The following is a 26,286-nucleotide window of genomic DNA, read 5'->3' on the forward strand; positions in this document are numbered from 1 at the left end:
TTTCCACCTGACTTAATACACAAGAAATCCGCGATTTCAGTCGTTGAAAATATGTTATTTTTTGGATAAAAAGTCTATTTTGGGAGACAAGGATAACTTTAATACATATTTTGTCTGTTCAGTTCGTTCTTTACAGTGTAGATTATGACGTTATCAACACAACACAACAAAAGACTCGTATGACGAGTGGGCACATTGCCTTAGACCTTACAATATTTTCATTTATCTATTCACAGTGTATTGAGCTTTACTACTTATATCAATGCACGCTGAAGAATAAGTTTGGTTGATGCTTTTTTTTTTTTGCTCATACATTATGACCCAAGGACTCAATATTGAGGTAACGCGAGCCATTTTTCGTGCGTTGTCCGGCATCTGTCGTCTTCCCTTCTTTTCTTTCCTTTAAACCAAATACATGTAGACATGTAGAAAAAAGTTTTAAATTTACGTTTTCATAAAAAAAAAGAGAGAAAAAACTGCATGACCAATGTTGTTGAGATGAATCAGGTGCATACATTTATTAGTTAATGTATTTGTTTTGTGTGGTGTGTGTTTGTTTTTGTTACGTTTATTTATTGTTCCATATTCCACATTTCAACAAATAGATAAACCATAAATATAACAATACAAAAGCATGGTTGAATTGTCAAGTACAGCTTTTAAGACAATTTAACATGTGAAATATGAGGAATCTACACAGAAGCATTGCTTGTAGGGTGTACATTCACAGATGCTGAACTCTGATGTGAGATTAATTCTTACTTGATACTTACAATTGAAAGGAATGACAATCTGTGAATTGGGGAAATATTGTGTGTATGTGAGTGTGTGTGTGCGCGCGAGCGTATGTAAACTATTCTCATTTTTCATTTCATTTTATTTATTTCATTTCATTTCATTTCATTTCATTTCCAAAAATTGCACAACAAGTAAAAAAAGAATGAACAATACAGGTACAACAAAATCTCGTAGAGTTATACCTGATCCGCCCTCACAGTCTGTATACCTAGTATTTGCCGATGATGATGTTATTTTTTTCTGTGTTCAGGATTTTTAAAAAGAAAATATACCTTCAAAGAATTTAATTGGTTTTGCCCTGTATTCTTTTTTCCCCTCTGCAGGTCTGACGTGAAATTTCTCTGCTACGTAAAGATCGACATTGGAAGAACAGCACAGCGTGACGACATTTTTTAAATCTATTCATTATTCCTGTTCGACTTTTGTTGTGTGTGGGAGACGACAAATCATTGCCGGAGTTGTACGCTTGAGCGATCAGCGCCCAGCCAGCAGCAGTCCGTACCTGTACAGAAGGCAATTCATTTCATTTTAATATCAAAGAGCGTCACTGTGAGTGCACCGTCTCTAGAGGCAGGGTCATCGAAAGAAAAGGCAAACACCCCGTATGATCTTTGTGTTTTCGCACTCTGACACGCGACAAAATACGGATATCCAGTTGAGGCGAGCAAGGTTTAATGCTCAACACATTAGAGAAGGTCGGTTATTATCATACCTGGTATGATTCGTTATCATATTATATCCATGCGGAATCTGGGTCGGGTAGCTTGTTAACAAAATAGCGAGGAATTAATATTAATTGAAACACTACTGAGACCCTTTCGGCGAGGGGAAAAAGGCGCATTTGCTTCCGCGACGCCACCAGGGGGAGACGGGCGGATCCTGCTACCAGCGATAGTCTGGTGCAACAATGACCACATGGCCCCGCCGATTTGTTGTGGGTAATTGCACGACCCCTTTAGCGGATGTTGGGATTCTGTCGCTCGCTGCATCTTCATGGTGGTGACGCCAATGACATTCCCGCATGTCCTTAATAAATTAAAGATAAAGATATAAGATAGTGGAAGAAGATATACCTGGACTTTCATCAGCTAAACCGGACAAAGGAGGTGGTGGAACTGCCATGGCTGCCAGTACGTCCATCATGATACTCATCAGCAGCATCATGACAGGTAAACCCCCCATATTTTATACATTTATTCCTGTTTGAGTGATACTTTAAATGTCCCAGTGAACACTGAGAACGTAATCAGATACAAATATGTACCACGACTTTGCCTTAATCTTTAACGTCTTGGAATATGCCACTAGACTCAGATAGGTTTTTTTTTTTTTTTTTTTTTTTTGGTGTGTGTGTCATGTCTTACACTTTATAAGTGATAGTAGTATTTACGTACTGAGAATACAAACAAATCACCAAATCAGTAAAAAAAAAAAAAAAAAAAAACTTCATTGATATTGACTTGAAATTGATTTTCACACTTTAACACACCTTAGCTGCAGAATCTGTGAAGCTCGGTCATTAATTTTGCTGAAACGTTATTCAAATGGACGAAAAAGACTCTGACTGTCAAGCAGCCAACTGAATAAAAAAAACCCACAATATAATAAAGCTCAAGAGAGATGCATTTTTTTCAAACCTGTCCAGCTTAGGAAATGTAGAGACAAATTAAGTGATCATTTCTCTTTGCGGTCCTCTGTTTTTCAAGCTTGATTTTTCAGATGTGTTAGCATCTTAATCTATCAATATCTAAATCAATCTAGATCATTACTTCATGAATATTTCATAATAAATTACAGCCAACTTTCTGGACAAACCAGAAAGGTGAGATACTTGCATGTGAATCTGTCTATTGCGCGTGATGGAAATGTTTTTCTCGTTATACTCCAATAACTCATTACCCTCCAGTACAATGTATTTCTTGTTCTGATATGACAAATATTATGGACTTCAGTTTGGTGGAAATTGTCAGCGACAAAAATGTCAGGGTGAAAAATGTAAGGGGAGATAATTTCAAGTGTGAATTATGGTGTCACAGGTGAAAAAGTAAGTGGGTAAAAAGTGTTTAATGTAAATTGTCAGCGACAAAAAATGTCAAGGTGAAAAATGTGAGGGGAAAAAAATCAAGTTTTTGTAATGATGTCACAGGTGAAAATGTAAAAGGGTAAAAAGAGTTGAGTGTAAATTGTCAGCGACAAAAATGTCAAGATGAAAATGTAAGGGGTGATAATTTCAAGTTTTAAATGAAATTGTCAGCGGCCAAAATATCAAGGTGAAAAATGTAAGGGGAAATAATTTGAAGTGTGAATACAGTTGGCACAGGTGAAAGAGGGTAAAAATATTACTTGGTAAAGACTTCAGGGGTAATATGGAAGTTATAATTATAATTATAAAAAATAATAGTAGGAAAAATGTATTTACATTTTGAGGAAGTTCAAAAATGTTAAATCTGCGAATTTCATACCCTTTGGAACAAATTTGATAAAAATAAACCTAATCAAGAGAACAAAATAAATGAATGATTGAAATGATAAGTGGAAATGAAAGAAGCAAATATTGTTTATAGCATTAAAGAGACACCGCATATAATTCATGTGCCAGGGTACCTTGACATCAAAATCAATACTATAAAGATTTAACAGTTATCATTTAAAGTACATGTGAAGAAGTGACATTAGGTGGCACCGACATCAGTACTGACAGTGGAAGCAATGTAATACAACCAAGGAATATCAGTTTTGCTCCATAGGCATTATGTGGAAATTATATTTCAATTAATTAATTCAACTATATTTTCAATTAACAATATTGAAAAGTTACTGTTATCATTGTCATTGCCAATAAAATATTATTTCTGTTTTGTTTTAATTCGGTAGCCAGTAAGTAAACGCGTGCACTGTGATTCAAATTTTTATATACGTAATTTTAGACGTCCTAAAGGGATAGTTTCTTTTAGCAGCTGAGAGAAGGATTTGTTTAAAACAGTCTCGACAAGTTGACAACCTTTTTTTTCCTTCAATTACAAGCTTGCTTCATTTTTTTCCACAACAGCACTTTGTGGGCTGATGAAGAATAAACAAAGTACTAAGCTGAAAATTATTCTTTTATATCGCGTTGTGTTGTGAGATGCGACTTGGTCTTACTATTACTAAACTTTCCATGCTTGTTTTATTTCTTCATGCTTTCACGCAGAAATCGTACAGAGCAGAACTAAAGAAATTGAACAAACTCGGACAAAAGATAGATATATGCAAATTCAAATGAAACATACTGCTTGGATTTTTAAGAATCACTTGTAATATCTATGTAGCGATTGTTAAGTACAATGTTTTCACGAAGAGGCATCTTGATACAAGCACAAGATGCTTCCCAGGCTGTCTCGCTCTCATTGCAAACGCCAATGTGATAATTCTATATTATGCTTTCGTGATTTATTTTTTTTTCCGAATAACTAGCCTCAATTGGTCTCAATCAAAAAAAAAAAGAAAAAAGAAATTATTGAAAATGTATAGACTATTATGCTCCTTGCATTTATAAATAAAACATTTATCAGTATATAGGTATGTCGTTATCATAAATCAAATTACAAAATCTTCATGTGCAATGTATAAAAAAATAACATATTTACTTGTAAATTGATAAAAAAATGTTGAAAAAAAATAAGTGTCAATTTCGATTTGGACATCTCTGTCAAGATTACAGAAAAATACAAAGAACCAATTAAAGCATGGGGAAAAAATTCTGATTATAATTATGTACATTACGATATAGGATCCATACGGATGACAAGTGGGACCGTAATAATCCATATTGCGATTTAAATTTAGCCGAGATGGTTTCAGGGAAGTGGTACTGCTTAATGCAAAAAACGTGTGTGTGTGTGTGTGTGTGTGTGTGCGTGCACATTGAATGTAGAGTAGGCGGAATTCGCTTGCATTTGTTGTCGAGAGTAAAATGGAAATTTTTCTAATGAAATATTCAGAAGAACATTAACACATTTCCCTCTCCCGACTTTGAAGTGTTTTAACTCAATAAGAGAGAGAGAGAGAGAGAGAGAGAGAGAGACCAAGTGAGAGGAGTTAGTCGAATTTTCATTGTTTTGCATTCATGACTTACATCGGAAATGCTGTGTGATTCTATTTCCAAATGACTGTGGGGCTTTGCAAATGAGATTTTGTAGTGACTTAATAATCCATTACTTATAGCCATGTCTAAAGTGATGTGATGCGGCAATTTTGTATTATTCCATTATATGAAATAGGACAAACGGAAGCTTAAAGAGTATCAGTTTAGCTTGTATTATAAAGTAATAGTGTAATGTTTTTTTTTTTTTAACGACATCCTGTTAATGATACCTGTACGTCTCCTCTAATGCGTGAATTTAGAAATATTCGACTCAAGCATGAGAGTGTAGCGCAACGTCCTTCATACTTCTTAAAAGTAAGATATTGATTGATATTTTACTTTTCAACACGCACGTAATAATCCAGTTTGAAGTACTTGACATGCCTGAGAGAGCTTCCTTTTATCATCAGGTTGTGGGTATGAAAAAAAAAAAAAAAATATATATATATATATATATATATATATAATTATATTGATGATATCCAAACCGTCATAAATAACAAGGTTTATAGCAAGGTTGATATCAATCCTACTTGATCAACTAAAAGTGATATTGCTAAAGTGATATTGTCTGTCCAAAACATTGCATTTTTTTTTTTTTTTTTTGCATTTAGGTATTTCGAACTGAGTTATAAAGTATTTTGTAATAGACGCTATATGATCCCTGTGAAGTGTAAAGTACGGAAAATGATATCTTTACTTTTGAATCGATTAAAATATATTTTTGAAAAGATTGTTTGTTGCTAAGCTTTTTTTTTTCTTCAAAGCTACAAGTGCCATTTTGAGGAGATGACATCACTTGACACTACTTGGTATTTTCTTATGTAACCTGAGAATCATGTTTGTATAGTCAGACTCTCGCCTAGATATGAAGAGTTTACGCTCAAAAGGCGATAAATCCATCATTTTCCAATGGATTTAGCGCCTTTTGGAAGCAAGCTCTTCATTGTTTGCAAATAACAGACAAAATGAAAAGAGATTCATGTGTTTAAAATTAAGCATCGGAATGTTCTTTCCTTTTCCTGCACTCTTGTAATGGGCACAACGTGTGACATGCACAATAGATAGAACGATGGAATTCCCGTCATTGTATTTTAAACAATTTACTTCCCAACCATACCTGTCGTAATTACGCAACCATGGCAATTATTTCGTTTATCCTCCTTCTGAACTTCTACAATCCTTTCGCATTCGGTTTCGTTTTCTCCCCGGGTTTATATATGTGTGCTGTTTAGGAATTCTGTCAAGCTGACACCAAGGTATTTTTAGGTTTTCTGGGGCGTATGTAAGGGGAGGCGCCAAATAGATTTGAAATGTAACTGCTGACTTATTACGGCTCAGATACTATTCTACAAAAATGGTAGAATCCACTGAAATTGAAGCTAGATGCGAACTTAGAGGTGATCGAAACACGACCAGAAATGATATAGGGGAAAAATAAGGATCATTTTATAGTCAAGTAATTACACTATTGCCATCATCAATTAACAAAACTCACTGAACTTTCACTAAACTTATAAATTCATATTTACTTCGATCTCGAATTGGGCAAAGAAATGTGTATGCTTCTCCTCTTGATATATTGTGATTCAGAAGGGTGTAAACTAATTTTTACACGAGAAAAAGGAAAGGAAGAGTTAAGGTAAATGAGGAGGAACATGAAGAGAGATGAAGGGGGGGGGGGGTGCATGTACGTATATATTATAGAGGCGATAGGTTTGAATGCGGAAAGATTGGCCAAGAAACTAAAATATCATTAAAAAAGGCTGCAGAATACAGAGGGGAAAAGATGGTTGAGCAGGAGATATTATGTAAAAATAAAAAAGAGGCATTACAGAAAATCAAGCGCGAGTTAAAGAATGAATGACAGGGTGGATATCTCTAGAAATGCAAAATGATTTCAGCGATTTCCTAATTCGATTCCAAGTTTAAAAACTTTCAGAGTTCTGACCAATTGCATGTGTTTAGATAAGTTTTAGTTGTCAGAACTGTTCCCTTAATTCTACTATGGAGCGATGGTCAGGAATTGTTGCTGAGCACAATGAGAAAGCTGCTGTGCAAGAGACGGCATTTGTCAGTGCACTTTTTGAACCAATAATGGGAAATTTTCTCATATTATGCACAAGTTAAGGGCTGCGTTGATACAATTAAATCTGCTGCAAAACGGGGTTAATGACAACTACGTTGAAGCTCAGATGAACACTTTTTTTTAATGTGTCATTACAGGTTAACAGACGAACTATTTTTAGTTTTGCTTTTTTTTTTCTGTGATGCAGGTCAGGACAATGAATTCATCATAATCACACCACTTCAATTTGGGTATACGTAGTTTGATATGTCCATGGATTTTTGTATGTTTCGAACGAATGCTTAAAATACTTCACAAAGACGGAAATAGAATAAAAAAGACTGGTGAAGGATGAGATATTAAGAATCAAATCGCCAGTTGAGGTAATGAACCCAAATGTTATACTTGGAAAACAATCGCCGATTGTTGAATCAATGAACAACCTAAGTATGAAAGCTTGAGCAATGAGTAAAGCAGGCAGCAGTGAAAGCGATATATTACCGTGATGTCACCACTTAGTTAAAGGGATGGTACAGTATTGGTGGAGATGAGAATTGGGCTTTTAACTTTTTGCGAGATACCAAGAAAACACTTATGATGTAGTACAGAACATACAAAACACTTATGATGTAGTACAGAACATACCATTTTAAGAGGAATTCAAAGTTTATTTGATAAAAATCGGGTTTGGAATGACTGAAACATCCAAAAACAAAGTAAAGCATAGCGATCGTAATAAAGTGTGGGTCCCACATCTCATTAGAATCGCTCTTCTTTGGATATCTCAGCCATTTCAAAACCAATTTTCATCAAATAAATGTTGAATTCCTCATAGAATTACATGCTCTTTCATATTTCATTAGAGGATTCTTCATTATCTCACCAAAAAATGATAGAAATTAGGTCTCAACCAAAACTATACGATCCCGTTAATGATTAATGATATCCAACTTCCACGAGGAGCAACACGGACCAACCACATCACAGGACCGAATAGCAGGTTGCAAGAAAAATCCCCCTCCCTTTGGTCTCCTTCAAAGTGTTCCTCCCCCTAAAATTACGCTCGGTAAATCCGTATAATAATACATGGAATGCTCTATCTTCCCTCGCCCTTCTGCCTCGGTGATTGCAAACTGAAGAACTTCCGGATTACAAACCACGGCGATAACAAGAAGAAGAAGAAAACTAAGAAAAATAGGAAGAAGAACAGGAAAAAAAAAAGATGCCGAGATTTCTAACTGCAAGACCGTTTTCCACTGCCAACAAGAAAAAGAGAAAGAATAAAATGGGAAGAACAAAAAGAAGAAGAAGAATAAAAGAATGCCCACATTGCTAACGGCAAGGCAATTTTCCACTTTCACCGGTCTGTCCATTGTAAAATCCGGAGTAATCCCGGATCTTTCATTCATTCTGTACAGTACCATCGAGGGATAGGTTCCGAGAAGCGGGCAGTCCCCTGTCCACCATATTGCAAAGACGGGTTTTTATTGTAAAAGATTTGACGAACGGGCACACGGGTTATGAAAAGAACAGCGCATTCCGCAAGTGTTGTGTCATTCTTTAAATGAAAGTAAAACATTCTCCTTTCTTTCGGGACTTTCCGGCTAAAAACATGTCACATTGAAAGCACGCATATATTCAAGGTGGGAGATAAAGAGAGATATCACAGTCTGTCACACCAAGAAAGTTCGTCATTTTTGCGTTATGAAGTGTTAAATAAAGAAGATGATTTGACAAATTATATCCAAGATGGTGAAAGTCTCTTAATTTGTTTCAGGCACATAAGGACAGATACACAATATTAATATTCAATATATTGCTATATTGCATATAGAATACCCGGGCTTATGCATGCGAAAACGCCTTTTATTGTAAATCAAGTCTTCAGACCCCGGAAACACACATGTAAGGGCTTATGAACAATCCCTTTAGATTCTTTGAAAAGATTTACATAAAGGCATACTGTCTTGTTCCGTCTTTGTGTAGTTTCATTTTCTCTCGCCGTGATTTCTTCAGCCGTGCGTAAATAGCTGCCCTTTTAGTTTGAGATTTTGTTTTAATTTGTTATTTTTTGTAGAGAGGTTTTCACACGAAGTATTGCTCAAAAAGAGCCTATTATGTTGTTAACGAGATAAAAATAAAGGAATTAACAGATTAGTGAAAATTTGGACGAACTTTGTGCGGATAGCAGAAACGGCTTGATTGGCATAGATTGGTTTAATTTATGTAGAATGGCTGTCAACGTGCATTAATTGAAAACAAATAAAAAAAAAAACAACCAACAAGAAACAAAACAAAAATGGGAAAGGGGAGAGACCCAAATCAAACTTTACTTAGCATCATCAGTCAAGCTTCGTAGCCGATTTCAATTTCTGTCATAAAAAGATGATGAAGATGATGAGTCGGCCACCCCGATGCGGCCCCTGACTATTACTACGCTGTGACAGCCCCACTAGGTGACAGTACCATTAAAAGACGTGATATTCCATCTCGTACTTTAAATGTTGGAAAGCAATATCCTCATCCGCATATATCTCTTATCACAACATTTCCAAATTTGCCCAGGTGAAAAACCATAACGTCTTATTTTAGATAGACACATAACTCAGGTACAGTCAAGCAAGCAACAAACGGTATACATATACGCAACTATTCAATAACAGGGTTGATAATGACACTGGTATTACATGGTATCTATATTACTCATATTTCTGTTATTTCTGGCTGAGTGCGCCTTCACCGTATCTATTGACCCTCTGTATCGGGGATTGCAGAGAGCTGTGACCGAATAAACACATTTAACCAATAAATGTTTAATGCAAGCGCTCGACATCACACCGCCAAACATGCATACACAGATATGACAGACTGACAGACAGACTCACATACAAACAGACAGACAGACAGACACATCTAAATGGATATGATCATGTCAACTAACGACTTTGACTTGGTACGAGCTCCAAGGAACGACTTTATATTGTCCTATGATTTTCCCCTCTTACCTTCTGAGTTGATCTGACTATGTATTATGATTGCCCACGATGTTTGCAAAAATAAGCTTACCTGTTATTTTTCAGATGTGACATTACGTCAGTCAAAGCAATTATTTTCTTTTTTTACTCATCTTTTGACATGTTTGACCTGACATAGATTTCATGGATTCTGTTTAATACGCAGACTATCATAGACTGCTTGAAAACAACCAAATGTATAATATAAACACCATGATGACAAATTGTGTGGCGCTCCGTCGGAATGAGTCAAAAATCGCAAAAAATGAAATCGTAGTTATGCCTATATGTGAATTCTACAGACTCTAAGCTTTACACTGATATGTAATACAACTCATTTCGACATCCCTGTAGATCATAAAAACGAATATTAACTACGCTTACGATGTCAGTCCTTTTTCTAAATAACGGAGAAAATCGCTCTCAAAGTTCAGGGTAGGTTCAAGCTCACAACCTGTTTCTTTCGCGGGACGGAACAAAACAACAGTCCTGCTTAGCGACGGCGTTTACGCTCCATCGCACGCACTACCGTATAAGGCGATAGCTTGGGTGTGTAAGATAATTAACCAATCGCAGGACAGGTCTATCATTAACGATTCTGACCAATACGGTCGTCCGATGTAAACTTTGGTGCGTTTGTGTCCGTGCCGCTGCCGCCGCATGAATGAGTCGGTACGCGTTGTGTGTCGGCTGCGGTGTAGTTTGCCGCAAGTTTTTAACTCACAAACAATGGGAAACAGTAGAAAGAAATAAGGCACGCAATGCGTATTACGAAAAGCGTCTATAGCGAGAGCGTTGATCGCTTCCATTCTCCTCCCATGTTGTGGTCAATGGAAACTATAGAGGATGCGTTTAGCAAGTGCCAATACCTAAATCGGACCTGAGTACCTATTGTAGCATAGGCGGGCACGCAATGCGTCTTACGAGAAGCGTCTTTTAGCGAGGGCGTTGATTGCTTCCATTCTCCTCCCATGTAGTTGTTGTCAATGGAAACTAAAGAGGATGCGTTTAGCAAGTACCAATACCTAGATAGAACCTGAGAACCCATTGTAGGCGGGGGTTCAAAATGAAGTTAATTAACGATAGTCGTCTTTTGAGATCGTATTCTTTGCGTGTACTAAAAACCCTTAAATTACGCACATGGTCGTAATGTTGCAGAACATTAAAGACTGCTTTCGCGTCTGTTCTGCTGCAGCTGTATACAGCCGTAACATTCTGAATTCCCGCCATATTAGGTATATATCCTTTATAGGTGTTGCGTCCACAGAATTATCGCTTATCAAGCTTGCCAATGTTGCACGTACTATACGTATCAGAAGCAAAGGTTGATGTAGGCCTGACAGCTTCACGTTGGGTTTATAATTATGACTGTATCATGAATATACTTCTTATTCTCGGTCACTTTTGTAATACCATAGCATATAAAGACTCGTTAACTTGTAGCTTAAGCTTATCTTTTTTTTTAACATCACATTTACAGTTACAATCTTTCTGCATTTGTGAAGTTGAGTATAGATAATTATAATGACATACATTCTAAATTGATAGTTAGGCCTTCCTCATTTCGTTTTGTATTCACAAACCTTACTAAAATAAATGATTGCTTGATTACTTTCGGGTAAAGGAAACACCGGAAAAGGAATCGCATTTAATGTTTGTGTGTTGTTTGTTGTTGTTTTTTAACGAACCTAAGCTAATAGCGAACCATATTTCATTGTATGATTAACGAACCTTCAGAATAATCAATTGTATTACCCCCCCCCAAAAAAAAGCCCAACCAAACAAACAAACAAACATTTCAATGTCATGTGTTGTCAATAGTGATAAAAGGCCCGTTTTTATTTAGTAGTATGTCTCAGTACTCCTGTGTTTATTTTTAAGGATGTGCCTCTACTTATGATTGCGATTGATGTTCAGCTATTTCTTTCCCGCAAGCTTGAAAAGGAAGCAGCTAAAATTCAGGCAAGGAGACTAGTTTTCTTCCATGAGATACAATCATTATTGTATCAGGCGCTATACAAAACGGTTGAAATCTGCTGAAAGTCGAACTTCGTTTTTTTTTTTTTTTTTTTTTTTTTTAGATTCCATTTCAAGCGGGGATAGACTAGAAATTAGTTTGTCTATACTGGCAGGAGACATTAGTTTTACAGTACATACTCCGCATTTAGATAGTCGCCATATTTTCGTGGTCAGAATCAGATACACACGTGATATTATCATAAAAATGAAAATACAAAACAACTAACACGCCATAATCGTACAAATATTATGAACTTCAATGAATTAGTGACTATACTTACCTGTAATAGTCCGCATAAAAAACAAGCACGCCAATCAAATAATTTGATAGAATTAATAGAACATACAGCGATATCATGCGTGGCAGATCAAATCAAGTTCAATTGGTGAGAAAGCTAAATGAAGTTAAAAAGTTGACTTCTTTACGTTTCTCTTTCATTTTATGAAAACAGAACTACATTGTATATCTACTGAAACGGATTGTCTCTGTTGCGAGCGATCGCCATATAAAGCATTTTTAGTCTTCTGAGCAAATCCGAATCCCTATATACTTTAATTTTTGCTTGATAATGTAACAACCCTTATAACTTTACAAAGGACTCGCAAATTCAAAGTTTCAAAACGTATACTAAAACATTACATTGTACACGGTGTATTTCAAAAAACATTTTGAATGCGTTGTGTGTTAGCATGTTAATGGAATCAATCTGCCTTTTATTTTCCGTACGTAAAGCGCACAGAAACGTAACCAAATGTTACCAAATACAGTGGAATGCATTGTACGGGGTGGTATCATCATTAGAAGTATATCCCATTCCTTTTTCCTTTTATTTGCTTTAAGCAGTAGTCAAACCATGTGGGCAATTCCACGGTAACTCGCGTTACAAATAATGGGTACATTTATGGGATAATGTGCCAATATCTTTGTAATTGGTAGGATCTACAAGTTACTCTTTTCATCATGGGTTAAGTAGACATATACCAAATAAATGAATCCAAGAAGAAAAATAAAGGACAAACATGTTGGGATTCTTGAATCATTAAACTTTGGTAACTCGCGTTACGCAAAAAGGACATGGTCAATTCTATAAAGACCTCTTTTTGGAAAGTCTCCTCATACTAGACAATCTTGATAAAAGTTTTCCTACCTTGAATTGATAGTGGGTTAGGACTCATAAATCAACACTATCAAAGTTGAGTTACAATGACCTGGTAAAATGTAGGGAGCCTTTATGTCGGTAACTCGCGTTACGGTAACTCGCGTTACATTATGTCCACTAACACAGGGTGACACAAATTGATGACATACAACTGTTCTGATGGCACTGAATCTTGTGTTGAATGTTTTGAAAGATGCTTATTTTTGTAGATAGTAAAATGAATAAATGTTAAACAAATATTTTACTAATAAAACCCAATAGAAGAAAGCGTTTAAGACTAATGAGAGCTTCACTCCTCATAGAGACCTTGAATACGTTTGAATATATACCCAGGTGGTTTAGGTGTATAAGTGCATTGTAGTTTTCAGAGTGTAAAGATGAAAAATGTTGAAAGTCTTTTTAAAACAAAACATAAAAGTATCAAAACCTATCTACAAGTTTACAAAAAAGCCTACAATCTTTCAAAAATTCAAATCCTGTCTTTGTGAGGAGTGAAAACTAGTACATTTCTTTGCAACTGATTGACAAATAGACCAGTTCATAATTCCACTTTGCGCACGAGCAGAAAAAGGTCATATGTACCAACAGGCATTTTGGTTTGTAAATTCATTGAGATTTTAAGCATCTGTGATGCAATGATTATTCATGCGATCCTTATCTAAATGATGCTTGCCAGCACATCCACCCGACAGCAAGAATGGTATTTTGCAATATAAAAGGAAATATTAGCTATTACCACATTCAACCCAAAACAATGAAATGGATGCCTGCTGAATTATAAACTGATGGGAGTATTCTGATCCCCTGATCTAAATGCAAGTTAATTTCTTTTTGAACATGAATTCCATCAATTGTTGTCGGGCAAGCTTATGCATTATGCCGCTTTGAAAACAAGTGATGTGCCGAACCAACTGAGAAAAACAGAAAGGTCATTTGTACCAATGTGTACATGAGCTACTGTGTAATTACGAACTGGCTTATTACCCTGCATCGACGTAAATAACACTGAATTGATCAGTGTTTTATAGTAGTAGCTATGATAAAAAAGTAATGGGCGCACATACTCGAGCAGTATTCAAACCTAAGACCTCTTGATCACCGGGCAGGCATCATCTCCACTAGACCACCGAGCTTTCGCCGGACAGCAAGTGTTGGTTCTAATCTGTATAGCATGCAGCGGGTACTGCGTAGTTATTCAAATTCATGAAATTCTTCTGTTGAGATGTTTTCATTGCAACTGATTGACAAATTGCCCTACATAAACGTAAATAAGCACTGAATTGATCAGTGTTTTAGTAGTAGCCATGATAAAAAATCATGGTCATACATTGTACATACTCGAGCAGGATTCGAACCCACAACCTCCTGATCTCCGAACAGGCGTCATCTTCAGTAAACCACCAAATAAGGATTAGAACCAACACTTAATTGCTGCTTTATAGCTTTCTATAATAAAAATTCTGTAATACTGATGCAGGAAATTAAAGAAGATAAATTTCATGTTCTCATTCACTGCTGGATGTACATGTACACATGCAGTGAAAGCCAGGCTAGACTCTTCAATGTGGCATGTGATCAGTGGCCTTGATTCTACAGGCATGTAGTATTATACAATCACAGTTTATTAGGCTGCCCTCCTTTGTTTCAATCCAGCAGTATGGTATAACACTGCATTTGATAGTTTTTACCACAATCTAGCTCAATTAAGTGCTAAAATTTGCTTATGTTGGGGAAAACTTGCGTTTATAGTCGGTAACTCGCGTTACATGCCGGTAACTCGCGTTACATGGTAACTCGCGTTACACTTTTCATTGACATTTTTTAATGTGATAACAGGGTTTATTCAAGTCAACATCCTGTGCACAATATCAGGGTGTGATGAATTTAGAAAATTATGATTCCCAACAAATTACCTCCACTGCTTCCTTCAGAATGAAAAATATTTCTTGTTTCGGTAACTCGCGTTACACTTCTCAAGGGCTGAACTTTCATGTGGTGATGAAAAATTTTTGAAGGTGGCATAAAAATTTCCTCATGGGATAATTAAGTAGAACCAATTTGCTTCTGTCAAATAAATTAATTGAAGTGCTAGCAGAATTTTTCTATTAAAAAAATGTATATTAAGTTAAGCATGCATTTTAGCAATTTGGATGACTGAAAAATTGTCTTCTACATTTGCAGCTGTTTCTCGGGAAATATTTGACTGATTGATATAATTCTTTGAGTTTCTTTAACTTCAATATATGGGTAATACATTATGAGTAATTCTTTTGCAATAAGATAAACTTGAAATTTTAGTGCCATGTCCACATTTCCATGGAATTGCCCATGTGTCATTATCGCAGCGGCATCACTTAGGAATTAGAATGTATGAAGATAATCGTTACTCATTTATTTCATGCTATTATAGCATTTACATTTTCCAACTGTTATTGACAGTATTATGGTACTGTATGGTTACGATTACAAATGTTGGTTATGAATTCAAAAGACTGGTTCATTAATCGACCCATAAAGGAAATAGCTGTTTTGAAAGTAGTTCGGTACAAGTTCGAAACGCAAACGAAATCATCGTCATAGGGGGAACTGATAGCTCTAGAAAACTTGTTTAGGCCAGTAAAGATTGCCGTGTGCAATCCTTGTAGAAAGTTTTGACTATGGCCATCTCTTGAGCATTTTAAGAAATTATATAAAGAATTATTTGTTTGGATGATGCCAAGAATGAGTTTGAACTATGAAAATAAAAAGGCGCGGTTACCTCAACAATGTCGTAGTTCGATTAGACATGATGGGTAAAGTGAATTCATGACTTGTTGATTAATCCTTGCTGATTGATGATCATTTCTGTATTAAAAACCATCAGATAAGTCTCGTAGATGATACCTCTGTAATCGTAGTCAAAATTCGTTTGAGCAATGAGACGAAAACCAACAAAACAAAATGCCATGTATCATCGCTCGAGTTTCCAACATTTGTCGTCACCCGACCAACAATAAGTGACGAATCAAATGGAACATTTAATTGTGGGAAAGCGGACTGCGTTACGATTTTTAAACGTTGCGAGCAATTCTTTAAAGAAAAAAGAGAAAATGAGGCAAAGTTCAAGAAATTAGAAAAAGCACGTAAATGCAGGCGATCATGTTTAATAGTCAAAGTAAGAGATTACAATCGGCCATGCGGATGTATATGACTGCCTTATTTACATGTCTGATTTCTATAAACTATGTTATATTTAAATTTAAGTTCCTTTCCCTCCTTGATAAAAGTTATGTTGGGTTTTCGCTAAAGGCATTTATTAGGACACGCTATAAAAACGACAACAAATGACTACTATACATCAAAAGATGACCTATGCATGAACCACAATAATGTTATTCTGTACGTTCTGATATAATGCAACTGCTTGTTTGTCTGTTTGTTTGTTTGTTTGCTTGTTTGTTTTGAATTACCATGGTCTTTGTCGGGGGAAAGATGAAAAAAAAAAATAGTAGAGTGTATCACTCTCAAATCCGGATGATTGCGATAAGTGTGTATTCCCGCCTTTCTATACAGGTAAACGATTTAAGCTTGGTATGCTATTATAAAAGCCTTGTGTCACGCAGAAGAACTGATTCCGCGATCACTTTCAACCTTTCATAAAATTTACGTTTTAAGATAGTAACGATAGCTTGTAGAAGATAAAGTAAGTTGGCGTCCCTGGCTGTGGTTCTGAACACAAAAGGGAACTGAAAAAAAAAAAAAAAATCTTTTACAAATTAGCAGACATAATGCCGATCCTCCAACACTTTCGCTCCGTTACGTCACTAATTCTGCTATCAATAGCGAAAAAAAGAATTGTACTGGTTGCGTGATTATCCACCCCGTGATAGCAGGAAGTTACCTTTCATTGTTCAAGGCTTCGTTGATGCCGGGTTTACTCGGATACAAGGCGTGAACAGTGTCGTCCGAGTTCTTTCATTCGGAATTCCTCAGAATACACAATTCAATAGGCAATTAGCGCTGCTACTTCGCAAAGCTGTTAGCCAAATTCTTTGCAGACTTGACCTCTCACATGTCAGCTACACGTAAGACACGACAAACAACTATCATTACACACATTCTGATTTTTAAAAAAATGAAGAAAAACACTTTTGAGTAGCGACATAGCTTTCTGTCACTTTCTCATAGGTCCTACTTCTAATACACAAATGACAAGAGTCAGAATATCCTCCAAAGGGAACACGAGCTATTTGGGCATTGATAATGTTTGTCGTCCGATTTTTCTTCATGCCGTTGCGGCCCAAACCATCATAAGAAAATAGGGCAATAAGTTTTATTAACCGGGGAAATAAAATTACGCATTACACACATTTGATGATGATGATGATGAAACAGCATTTGTATGGCGCCATTTATCTGTTAGAAACATTCAAAGGCGCCCAGCTCCTAAAAAGTGTCACACATCATTCACAAAGATGCCGGAAAAGATGAGTCTTCAGTGCAGACTTGAATGTATTGAGGCTGCTGCAATTCCGAAGCTGAACTGGTAGCGAGTTCCACAGACGTGGTGCAACAGAAGAGAAGGCTCTATCCCCAAACATCTGGCTTAAATTATCATGCGAATTGTCGACTTTATAAAGACGAGAATAATTGACAACTTATGCCATGCTATATCTCCAAAGATGAACTTTAAACAGCAAGTCACATACCAGGGAACGACAGTTATATATAATTATTTGAATGAATTCATTAATGAGGCCAATAAAAGTTGTAAAAGTACACACACACATAGAGAGAGGTTTCAAGTTCGATATGTGATCATGTATTAGCTCATTGATAAAGTATCATAAATTTTGCGTGATCATTCGTTGGAATTTTTTTCAGCGCCATTTGTGCGTCACATCAATCACCACTTCATGAAATGTGGTGCATGTATCAAACGCAACTCGCTGGTCATGCAATCGATAGCCTTGGTCAGCTCACTGTTATTGCGTAATTAAGCCCTCGCCGCCGCCGACGCCGCCGCGCGCACCATGCTTTGTTTTGTCTTCAATGGGGTCAAGAGCAATGCTTCATTAGCATACGCCCTAGCAACGGAGGCGGAGTCTCAATCGGGCAAGAACAATAGGTGCGAAACGCAGCGCAAAGGCGAGCGTTCGAAAAAAATGTAACCGAAAAAAATTGTCTCAGAGAAACTGTGATTTGGGATTCTTGTCCTCATTTTTACACGCTGAAATTTTCTGTACAAATAGATAAAACGTCAAGGAATCAAAATCCATCATAAAAAAATTTCGACCCGAGTAGTGCTTCCCCTTCATTTTCGGCTCATTACGGAAAAAGTCCCCGTGCGACTTATGACTCATTTTGTCGGAGCGCCACACAATTCACAAACAAAATCCCAATCAAATAAACATTCAAACTAATGCATTTGTGTATTGCCGAAGTTTTGTTTAATCCTCACCTGTATATTCATTTATGGAAATACATTATGCTTATTTTCTCAGAACTGAATGATTATGAATTCAAACAAGCACTGTTCTGTCATTGGAAAATTTCATACCAGAAAATATACGCTCGATCTGTAGGCCTATCAGTGAGCTGCATGGCATCAGGGGAAATATACACACACACACACGCACACACACAAACACACTTTTTTTCCTGGTATTTATTGATTTCATTCAAATCATTCATGAATCAACTCTTTCTGGGTGTAACTTGAACAAATACAGTACAAATGCAATTCAAATCTCAAACAAATCAATTTTCAATTTATACTGAAAACAATTCCTCTTCAACATGAATAAAATTGATTATGAATCAATCCCACTGATAATTCCTTCACGAGAAAGTATTGACATACCTAACCTATATCTTTTGAGTATATTGAATCATGTAACTCATTCTCATTTACTGTACGGAATGTATCGGTTTTTAACCGAAAGTGGTATAAAAAAAGGAATTCAATGATTTGTTAGATGAAAAATGAAATGTGTTATCATTTACCGCTTATAAGAGGAATATATGATTGATGTAGATCATGAATATGCCAGTGGGAAAAAAATGTAACTCATTCTCACTTACAAACGCACACACACACACACACACACACACACACACAAAGCATAACATAAATTACAAGTGTAAGTGTGGTATGTAAAATGCTTGGATACGTTTCAGAGGCAACGACGATTTCTCAATCATCAAAGAGCCCTTTAAGATCATGCTTAAAGTTTTTTTTGAGCTTCTAGTATGATTAAATACGTGTCCCTTAGTTCACAATAGATGAGTTTCAATGTTTATTTTTTCGTACAGTTCAGTTTGCAATAATTAATGCACGTTATTAGGGATGGTTAGTCTTCATCTTTCAGTTGTTTGGGGAAGATTGTAAGATGCAACCGAACCAGAAAACGTTCCGGTCATGTGATAACTGCGTTGTTTAGGTCAATAAGTTTATTTTATGTTTTGTGAGGTCATCTTGTCTTGTCCCTACAACATCCCTACTACATCTAAACATGATCTGTTTTGTTGAGATGTATGTGCTAAATCTATATATGAATTTCATTATATTGAGTTGAATTTTGAAAATTTCTCCTCGTTTTCCTTTCAGCATCTGCACAATATGACTGCATCAACTTCCGAAACACCACATTCTTGGGCAATGTGACTACATACTGCGAAGGCTCGACCTGTGGCTATCCATGCCAATCATCGTTCTCGTCCCGCTATTCATATTCCTTTTATCATTATTCCTCTTCCGAATCGTCGTCCGAGACCGGTAAGATTTTTGCTCCCCTTAGATTTATTCGACGTGCATAAACCTGAACGTTAGTTTCTTCCTGTGGTTATGTTATACTGCATCATGGATGTGTGGAGTGCTTTAAATAGAGGGAGAGAGAGAAGAAGAAGAAGAAGAAGAAGAAGAAGAAGAAGAAGAAGAAGAAGAAGAAAGACAGTGGGTTTCTATATATATATATATACCAAACAGCAAAGTTGACTCAAAGGTCCGAATTCACGAAGGTGGTACAATCTTTGTCCATTGTTAAAACCATGGACAAATGCCGTAGTTTTGTATGGAGCCCCAAGTGTCGCATGGCCTATTTCGTTACGAAATCGGTCATTTCGTAACGAAATTAAAATTTGGTAGACGAAATGGTCACTTCGTCGATGAAACAGCTGATGTCGTAACGAAGTAGGCCAAGCGACACTTGGTGCCTCATACGTTTGTCCATGGTTTAAGACAATAATAAAAGACTACAGGCCACGCCTTTTATTAGGATCTCTTTGTTTCATGTTGTTTTTGGATATCTCAGCCATTTCAAAACCGATTTTCATCAAATAATCTTTTGATACCCCTTAGAATTGCATGCTCTTTGACATCTCATAGAGTGGTTTCTTAATATCTCGCAAAACGTTAAAAGCTAAATCCATACCTCGACCAGAACTGTACACACCCTTTAAACCATGGACAAAGAATGTACCACCTTCGTGAATTCGGGCTATAAAGCCCAAAAATTTCTATTCATGTTCGGGCGCTCGCACATAACAATCCTTTGAAATGTACCATCGTGCGACAATAGTTCCTTCCACGTCCATGGCTAGTACATTGCTCATGACAGTGAAATAATCACACGTTCCGACATACGTGGGACTTCGTCGACGCTGCATATCTAGTATGTATATTTGAACTCCTGCCAATTTGGCCTGATCTTTTCATTTTTTTTTTTTTTTTTTTTTTTTACAGCCAACACTTCTGCATGTCGCCATAATTGTGTTCCCGGCGCGGTTCTTTACTCGGCAGTTGAGAAGAGCAGTTATGTGACCTACCTATAATGTTCCTTATCTTGAACTTGCCGCACTCGCAGACCGTAAACCTCAGACAAATTACTGTCAAAAGGCCACAATAAACGCCACAGAAATTCACATGCATCCCCTTGGTACGGATTAACTTTTGCTGGTCTTTAACATTGCTCTATGCCTGCAAACCATCCCAACCACCTACTCTGTAGGCCTAGTGAAGATAACTCTCTTTGCGTGTTACGTCCAGTGAGACCAGAGTTTTATTATGTGTACACTCAGTCGATGGAAAACAACATTTGACATGGATAATAAATTGATTTGTTGGTAGATTTAGTTAAAAAGTCAGTCGAAGAGACGAATATGATGACCCTAAAATTTATCCATACGTTTTAATAGGAAATAGGAAGGGTATTTTTTTTTCTTTGTTGCGTTGATAGGCTGTCTTCCCGTGTCTCGATGTGTCGTTGTGTGTATACTTCCTCAGTCTTTTTTTTTTCGACCATTCCAGAGAGACGCTTATGATAGAACTTATGATCAAAAGATATCAGAGTTTTTATAGTAGATGAAGACCCTTTTTATATCTGACATTGTACCGGCAATATTCACGTCCTCAGTAGTGGAGACATGAACGCACGAAGGCGCCCTCTAACACCTTTTAGAGTGTCGATGTCTGTTTTGCTTTTGTATTTGCTTTTCCAGATGAAGAGTCTTCAGTCTCAGGCCAGTGTGAGATATACGGAGGCGAACTAGTACCACAGTGCTTCAACGAATACGGCCGCATGAGCTATTGTGATGTACCACTCTGCAACGGTATGGTACCATCGGTATAACGACTTATCTTCGATTAGTACGCTGTCAGTACAATAGTAATTAGGGAGCTTTAGATTTGCGGCGCGGACGTCTGAGACGACGCTTAGCCTGGACGTTCTCCTTTTCCCTGCGTCATGCTGAAAAGTAGCTTTAGATTACGCTAGGACGCAACCTATAAAAAATAAAATGGAGCCCTCGTATGATCAGTGCATGAACTAGATCTCTACGTCGTGAATTGAGCGGACGTAAAAATAACCCAGAACGCGTTGTGAAACTCAAACGACACGAGCTATAAAAACAGATCGACTTTGATACGCAATTCTCCGCGTGCTCAAAATATTTTTTTTTTCCCTCTCTGAACGTCCCCGTCACGAAAATCTAAAGCTCCCTGTTATACAGTTCGACCTCGATTATCCAGCCATGTCGGGACCGGCGCTCATCCGGATAAGCGAATTGGCCGGATATGGGAGACACAATGTTAATGTATATAGCTGCCGTCCAAGCTGCCGTCCAAGTGCACTGGCAGCTAGGCAGGTAGCGTACCCCGCAACGGTGGTGTAATCTATGCTAGCCTGCGCAAAATTGTAGTCCCTTCTTCACAAAAATAAAGTGTATCTTTAAGTGAAAATCATACATGTTTTACCACATTAGATATTTAGAAACCTATCATGCACATCTTATGAAATTAGTGAAGTAGATCCATGAAAAGATGTTAAAGTCACTGTTTTTTCTCAATTTTTGGATGAAAAAAAAAAAAGTCCACTGCGTGAACGCGTCCGGATAATAGAGATTTCCGGATAAAAAGAGGCCGGATAATCAAGGTCGAACTGTACTTAATATGCCGACGATAGGAATTTTCTTGCATAGCTGAGCTACAACAGGCTTCCAAAGGCCATAGCCGACGTCACGTTTTCAGAGAGAGAGAGAGAGAGAGAGAGTGTGTGTGTGTGTGTGTGTGAGTGTGTGTGTGTGTGTGGGGGGGTGCAAGTAGCAGTTTATATTTCTGGTGCCACTTCCGGGTTTCATCAGCTAACAAGCAAAAAAAAAAAAAAAAAAACCAAACAAACAAACAAACAAAACACACAAACAAACAAAAAGAAAAACAAATCGCCATTTGCTCCCTCGCGCACCCCCTCCCCCCTTCCTGGTTCGGCTGCTACGTTTTTCCAAGTTAGGTGGCAGACTTTTTGAGAACAGTGACGTCGATCCGTTTTCGGGAGGGGGGGGGGGAGATGACACTTTAGTGCCACTTGCAATCGGCTGACAAAAAAAAAAAAGTAAATCGGTGAAGTAAAGTCCCTCTCCCCGTTACGTATGATGACGTAATATCATTTTGGATTAAATCTGCTAAAAAGCAAGAAAATAGTAACGATTCATGTGATGATTTCAAATATGTTGTGAAAATATTCGTTATTCTACCACTGATATATTAACTTTCTTTTCCGTTTTTTATGACGAAAAAAAAAACAACGTTGAAAATGGCGTTTGTCTGTCTTTGCATTCAAAATTAATATATATATATGTATATATATATATATATATATATATATATATATATATATAGAGAGAGAGAGAGAGAGAGAGAGAGAGAGAGAAAGAAAGAGAGGGAGAGAGATGGAAAGTGAATTAAAAGTGTGGTGAGAAAGCATATCATTTTGCAGTGTCGATTCACTTGTCTGCTTGCAGAACGCGCGGGATGCTATAATCCCAGGACGAATGGCACAGACTACCGCGGCCTCGCACGGTACACACAAAATGGATTCCGATGTGTTAATTGGGACCTGGCGGTCGCCGGCATGCAGCTGGACACATTTTGGATCGAGGAAAGCGGTAAGAAAGCCCGGTTGTCCTGGTGACGCGTTAGCATTTCAATTGGAGTTAATGGAACTACCCATTAATCGCGGATTGAAATCACGAACTCCATATAGCAGAAGCTGTTTAAACACGCCGGAAACGTATAGCATTTCTCACACTACATGTTATACATTGGGGATTTTTGATCGGGTAAAACACATTCGCAAGTAATGATGAACAAATAATCACAATAAATGATCGATCGAGCAAGATGGTGGTATGTCTACTTGAAGCATTTGCTCTGTTTGTGTAGTTATTTGCGCAGGTCTAACACATTTAGGCCTAATGCAGAAGTTTTGCAAACCTCACATTACTTTTTATGTTCATTAGGAGGCTCAAACATTGTTTTCATTTTTCCCTTTCATGGCTGTCGCTCACTCTATACGTAATTCTGATGTATTGTGAAGAAAAATAAGTAGTTATCTTTTCCGCTTTCCAAATGAAAGACATTCTATATTTACTCTTGACAGAAGGTTTTCTTCCTTCTGCTGCCTGGTGTGTTGACTTGGTTTCATCAATTGATTGTCTATATTTATCTTGTCCGCTATCTAATCATTGATTGCTTCTTGAAGGAATTGTATAGTTTTGGGTGAGAGGGGATTCAGATTTTAACCTTTTTCACGATATTGTTAAAACAATTCTAAGGGGAACTAAAAAGTTTATTTGATGACAATTGGTTTTGAAATGAGTCAGATATCCAAAAACAAAAAGGTCGTAATAAAAGGTGAGACCACCTTTTATTAGGGCCACTTTGTTTGACTTTATTTTCGAATATTTCAGCCATTTCAAACTGATTTTTAGCAAATAGACATTGAATTACTTTTGGATCAAAACGTAGTTCCTTATTATCTCAAAAAATCTTAAAATCTGAATTCGAATCATCTCGACAAAAATTTTTCTATCCCTTTAACTCTTCGAGCAGACCTGACGGAGAACTACTGTCGTAATCCGATGAACAGAGAGAGACCATGGTGTTTTTATGCGGACCTGGAGGGGAACATTCAGTGGAACTTCTGCTTCATTCCAGCATGTAAGCCTTCCCTTCAGGGAAAAAAAAAAAAACAACCAACAACAACAAACAAACAAACAAACAACAACAACGCAACCCCTCTAAAAAGAAACAAATGATAAAACAACAATAGCGAAAACTGAAATGAACAGCAAATGAGTAAAACCTAATCTTTTTAGAGGCACCCTGAGAATAATAGATTATAACAAATTCTTTTCTGATTGTTTTAAGGGATGCCTTATCGATAACAAACTGAAAACAGTGCTCTTGAAATAATAGATTATAACAAATTCTTTTCTCATTTTAAAGGATGCCTAATCCATGACAAATTGAAAGAAAGATGTGCTTTTAAAATCTAACATTTTGTATTCGAAACTTAGTATAGAAGCAAACAGACACACACACACACACACACACACACACACACACACAAGAAAAGAAAATTCTCAGAAAAAACCTTACCAACCACGCAAACAAACAAACAAACAAACAAACAAACAAACAAACAAACAGGAGCTACCTATAAAACAACCCAAAACAAAGACCAAACAATTCATGATTTTGTCTCACACAAGATTTAGAAAGTACAGTAATACGTTTACTCATACATATACTAGTACCTGCCCATATCACGCGGTAGCTCGTACCATTGTATCTATAACTGTTTGTGTTTATGATTTGCATGTTTGTTTGTGTTGTTATCTGTGAGTGGTTTTTTTTTCGGGGGGGGGGGGTTGGAGTGATTTGGTTTGGTTCAACGGCGTAAATCCATACTGAGGAGTGGGGGGATGGTCACCATCACCACGATTACAAGCCCATAACCGGACCGGCGCGGCCTTTTTTTTTTTTTTTTTTTTTTTTTGGGGGGGGGGGGTGCATGGGGGTTGGGGGGGGGGGGGAGAAGCTTTGTGCCCCCCCCCCCCACACACACACACACTTTACAGGGATCGGATGCCCCACTCTTTAGCATGAAATATAAAGTGGGAGAAAAGTGGCAGCAACAACATAAAGACTTTTTGTTCTTGTTGCTTTTTTTTTTTTTTTTTGCTTGTCAGACGACTTTCGGCGGAAAATCAGACCTTAAAAGTATGAAAACGTTTTTTTTTTTTTTTTTATTTTTTTTTTTTTTTTGGGGGGGGGGAAATATCTGTGCGAGGGAGCGGAACGACCGAACGGGGGAAGGGTGTGTATGGGGGGGGGGGGTATCCCTCTCCCACACGAGGAAGATTTTGCATTTTCAGACCTGAAATTCAGCGATCTGGTGCTCACTTGTGGTGAAAATTTTGTTTTCTTTTCTTTAAAAAAACAATAAGAAAATGAAATATTCACAATATATTATTGAATGACAAAATCGTGGTATTTCAGCTCTTGCTGTGCGACATCACTGTGAAGGCCTACTAAATAATGGGGCCTATCATCGGCGTAGACAGGATTTGATCTTAGGAGGAGCGGTTATGTGAGGGAACGAATCAAACGAGGGGGGAGGGTATGGTAGGGGGTTTCCCCTTCCTACGGTGAAATCTCTTTGCGTTGAAAATTTTGACATTTTTCAGTCCAAAAACTGCCGTTTGTAGCTATATTCGTCGCTTTGGAAATTAAGGGGGGCACACCAGGCGCAACTGCTGTCAATCACTGGCAGCAACATCAGGAGA

The 26,286-nt window shown here is 37.1% G+C and overlaps 1 protein-coding gene across 1 annotated transcript in view; it reads left to right on the top strand.

Annotated features, from left to right (window-relative positions):
- Nucleotides 1-26,286, top strand: part of LOC140235920 (uncharacterized) — a 136,605-nt gene that overhangs the window by 62,199 nt on the left and 48,120 nt on the right. The window contains exons 2-4 of the mRNA XM_072315913.1: nucleotides 21,661-21,771; nucleotides 23,458-23,601; nucleotides 24,548-24,655. Of these exons, the coding sequence (XP_072172014.1) occupies nucleotides 21,661-21,771; nucleotides 23,458-23,601; nucleotides 24,548-24,655 (363 nt within the window). The remainder of the gene's footprint in view (nucleotides 1-21,660; nucleotides 21,772-23,457; nucleotides 23,602-24,547; nucleotides 24,656-26,286) is intronic.

This window comes from Diadema setosum, chromosome 12 (assembly GCF_964275005.1).
Source record: "Diadema setosum chromosome 12, eeDiaSeto1, whole genome shotgun sequence".
NCBI classification, from domain to species: domain Eukaryota; kingdom Metazoa; phylum Echinodermata; class Echinoidea; order Diadematoida; family Diadematidae; genus Diadema; species Diadema setosum.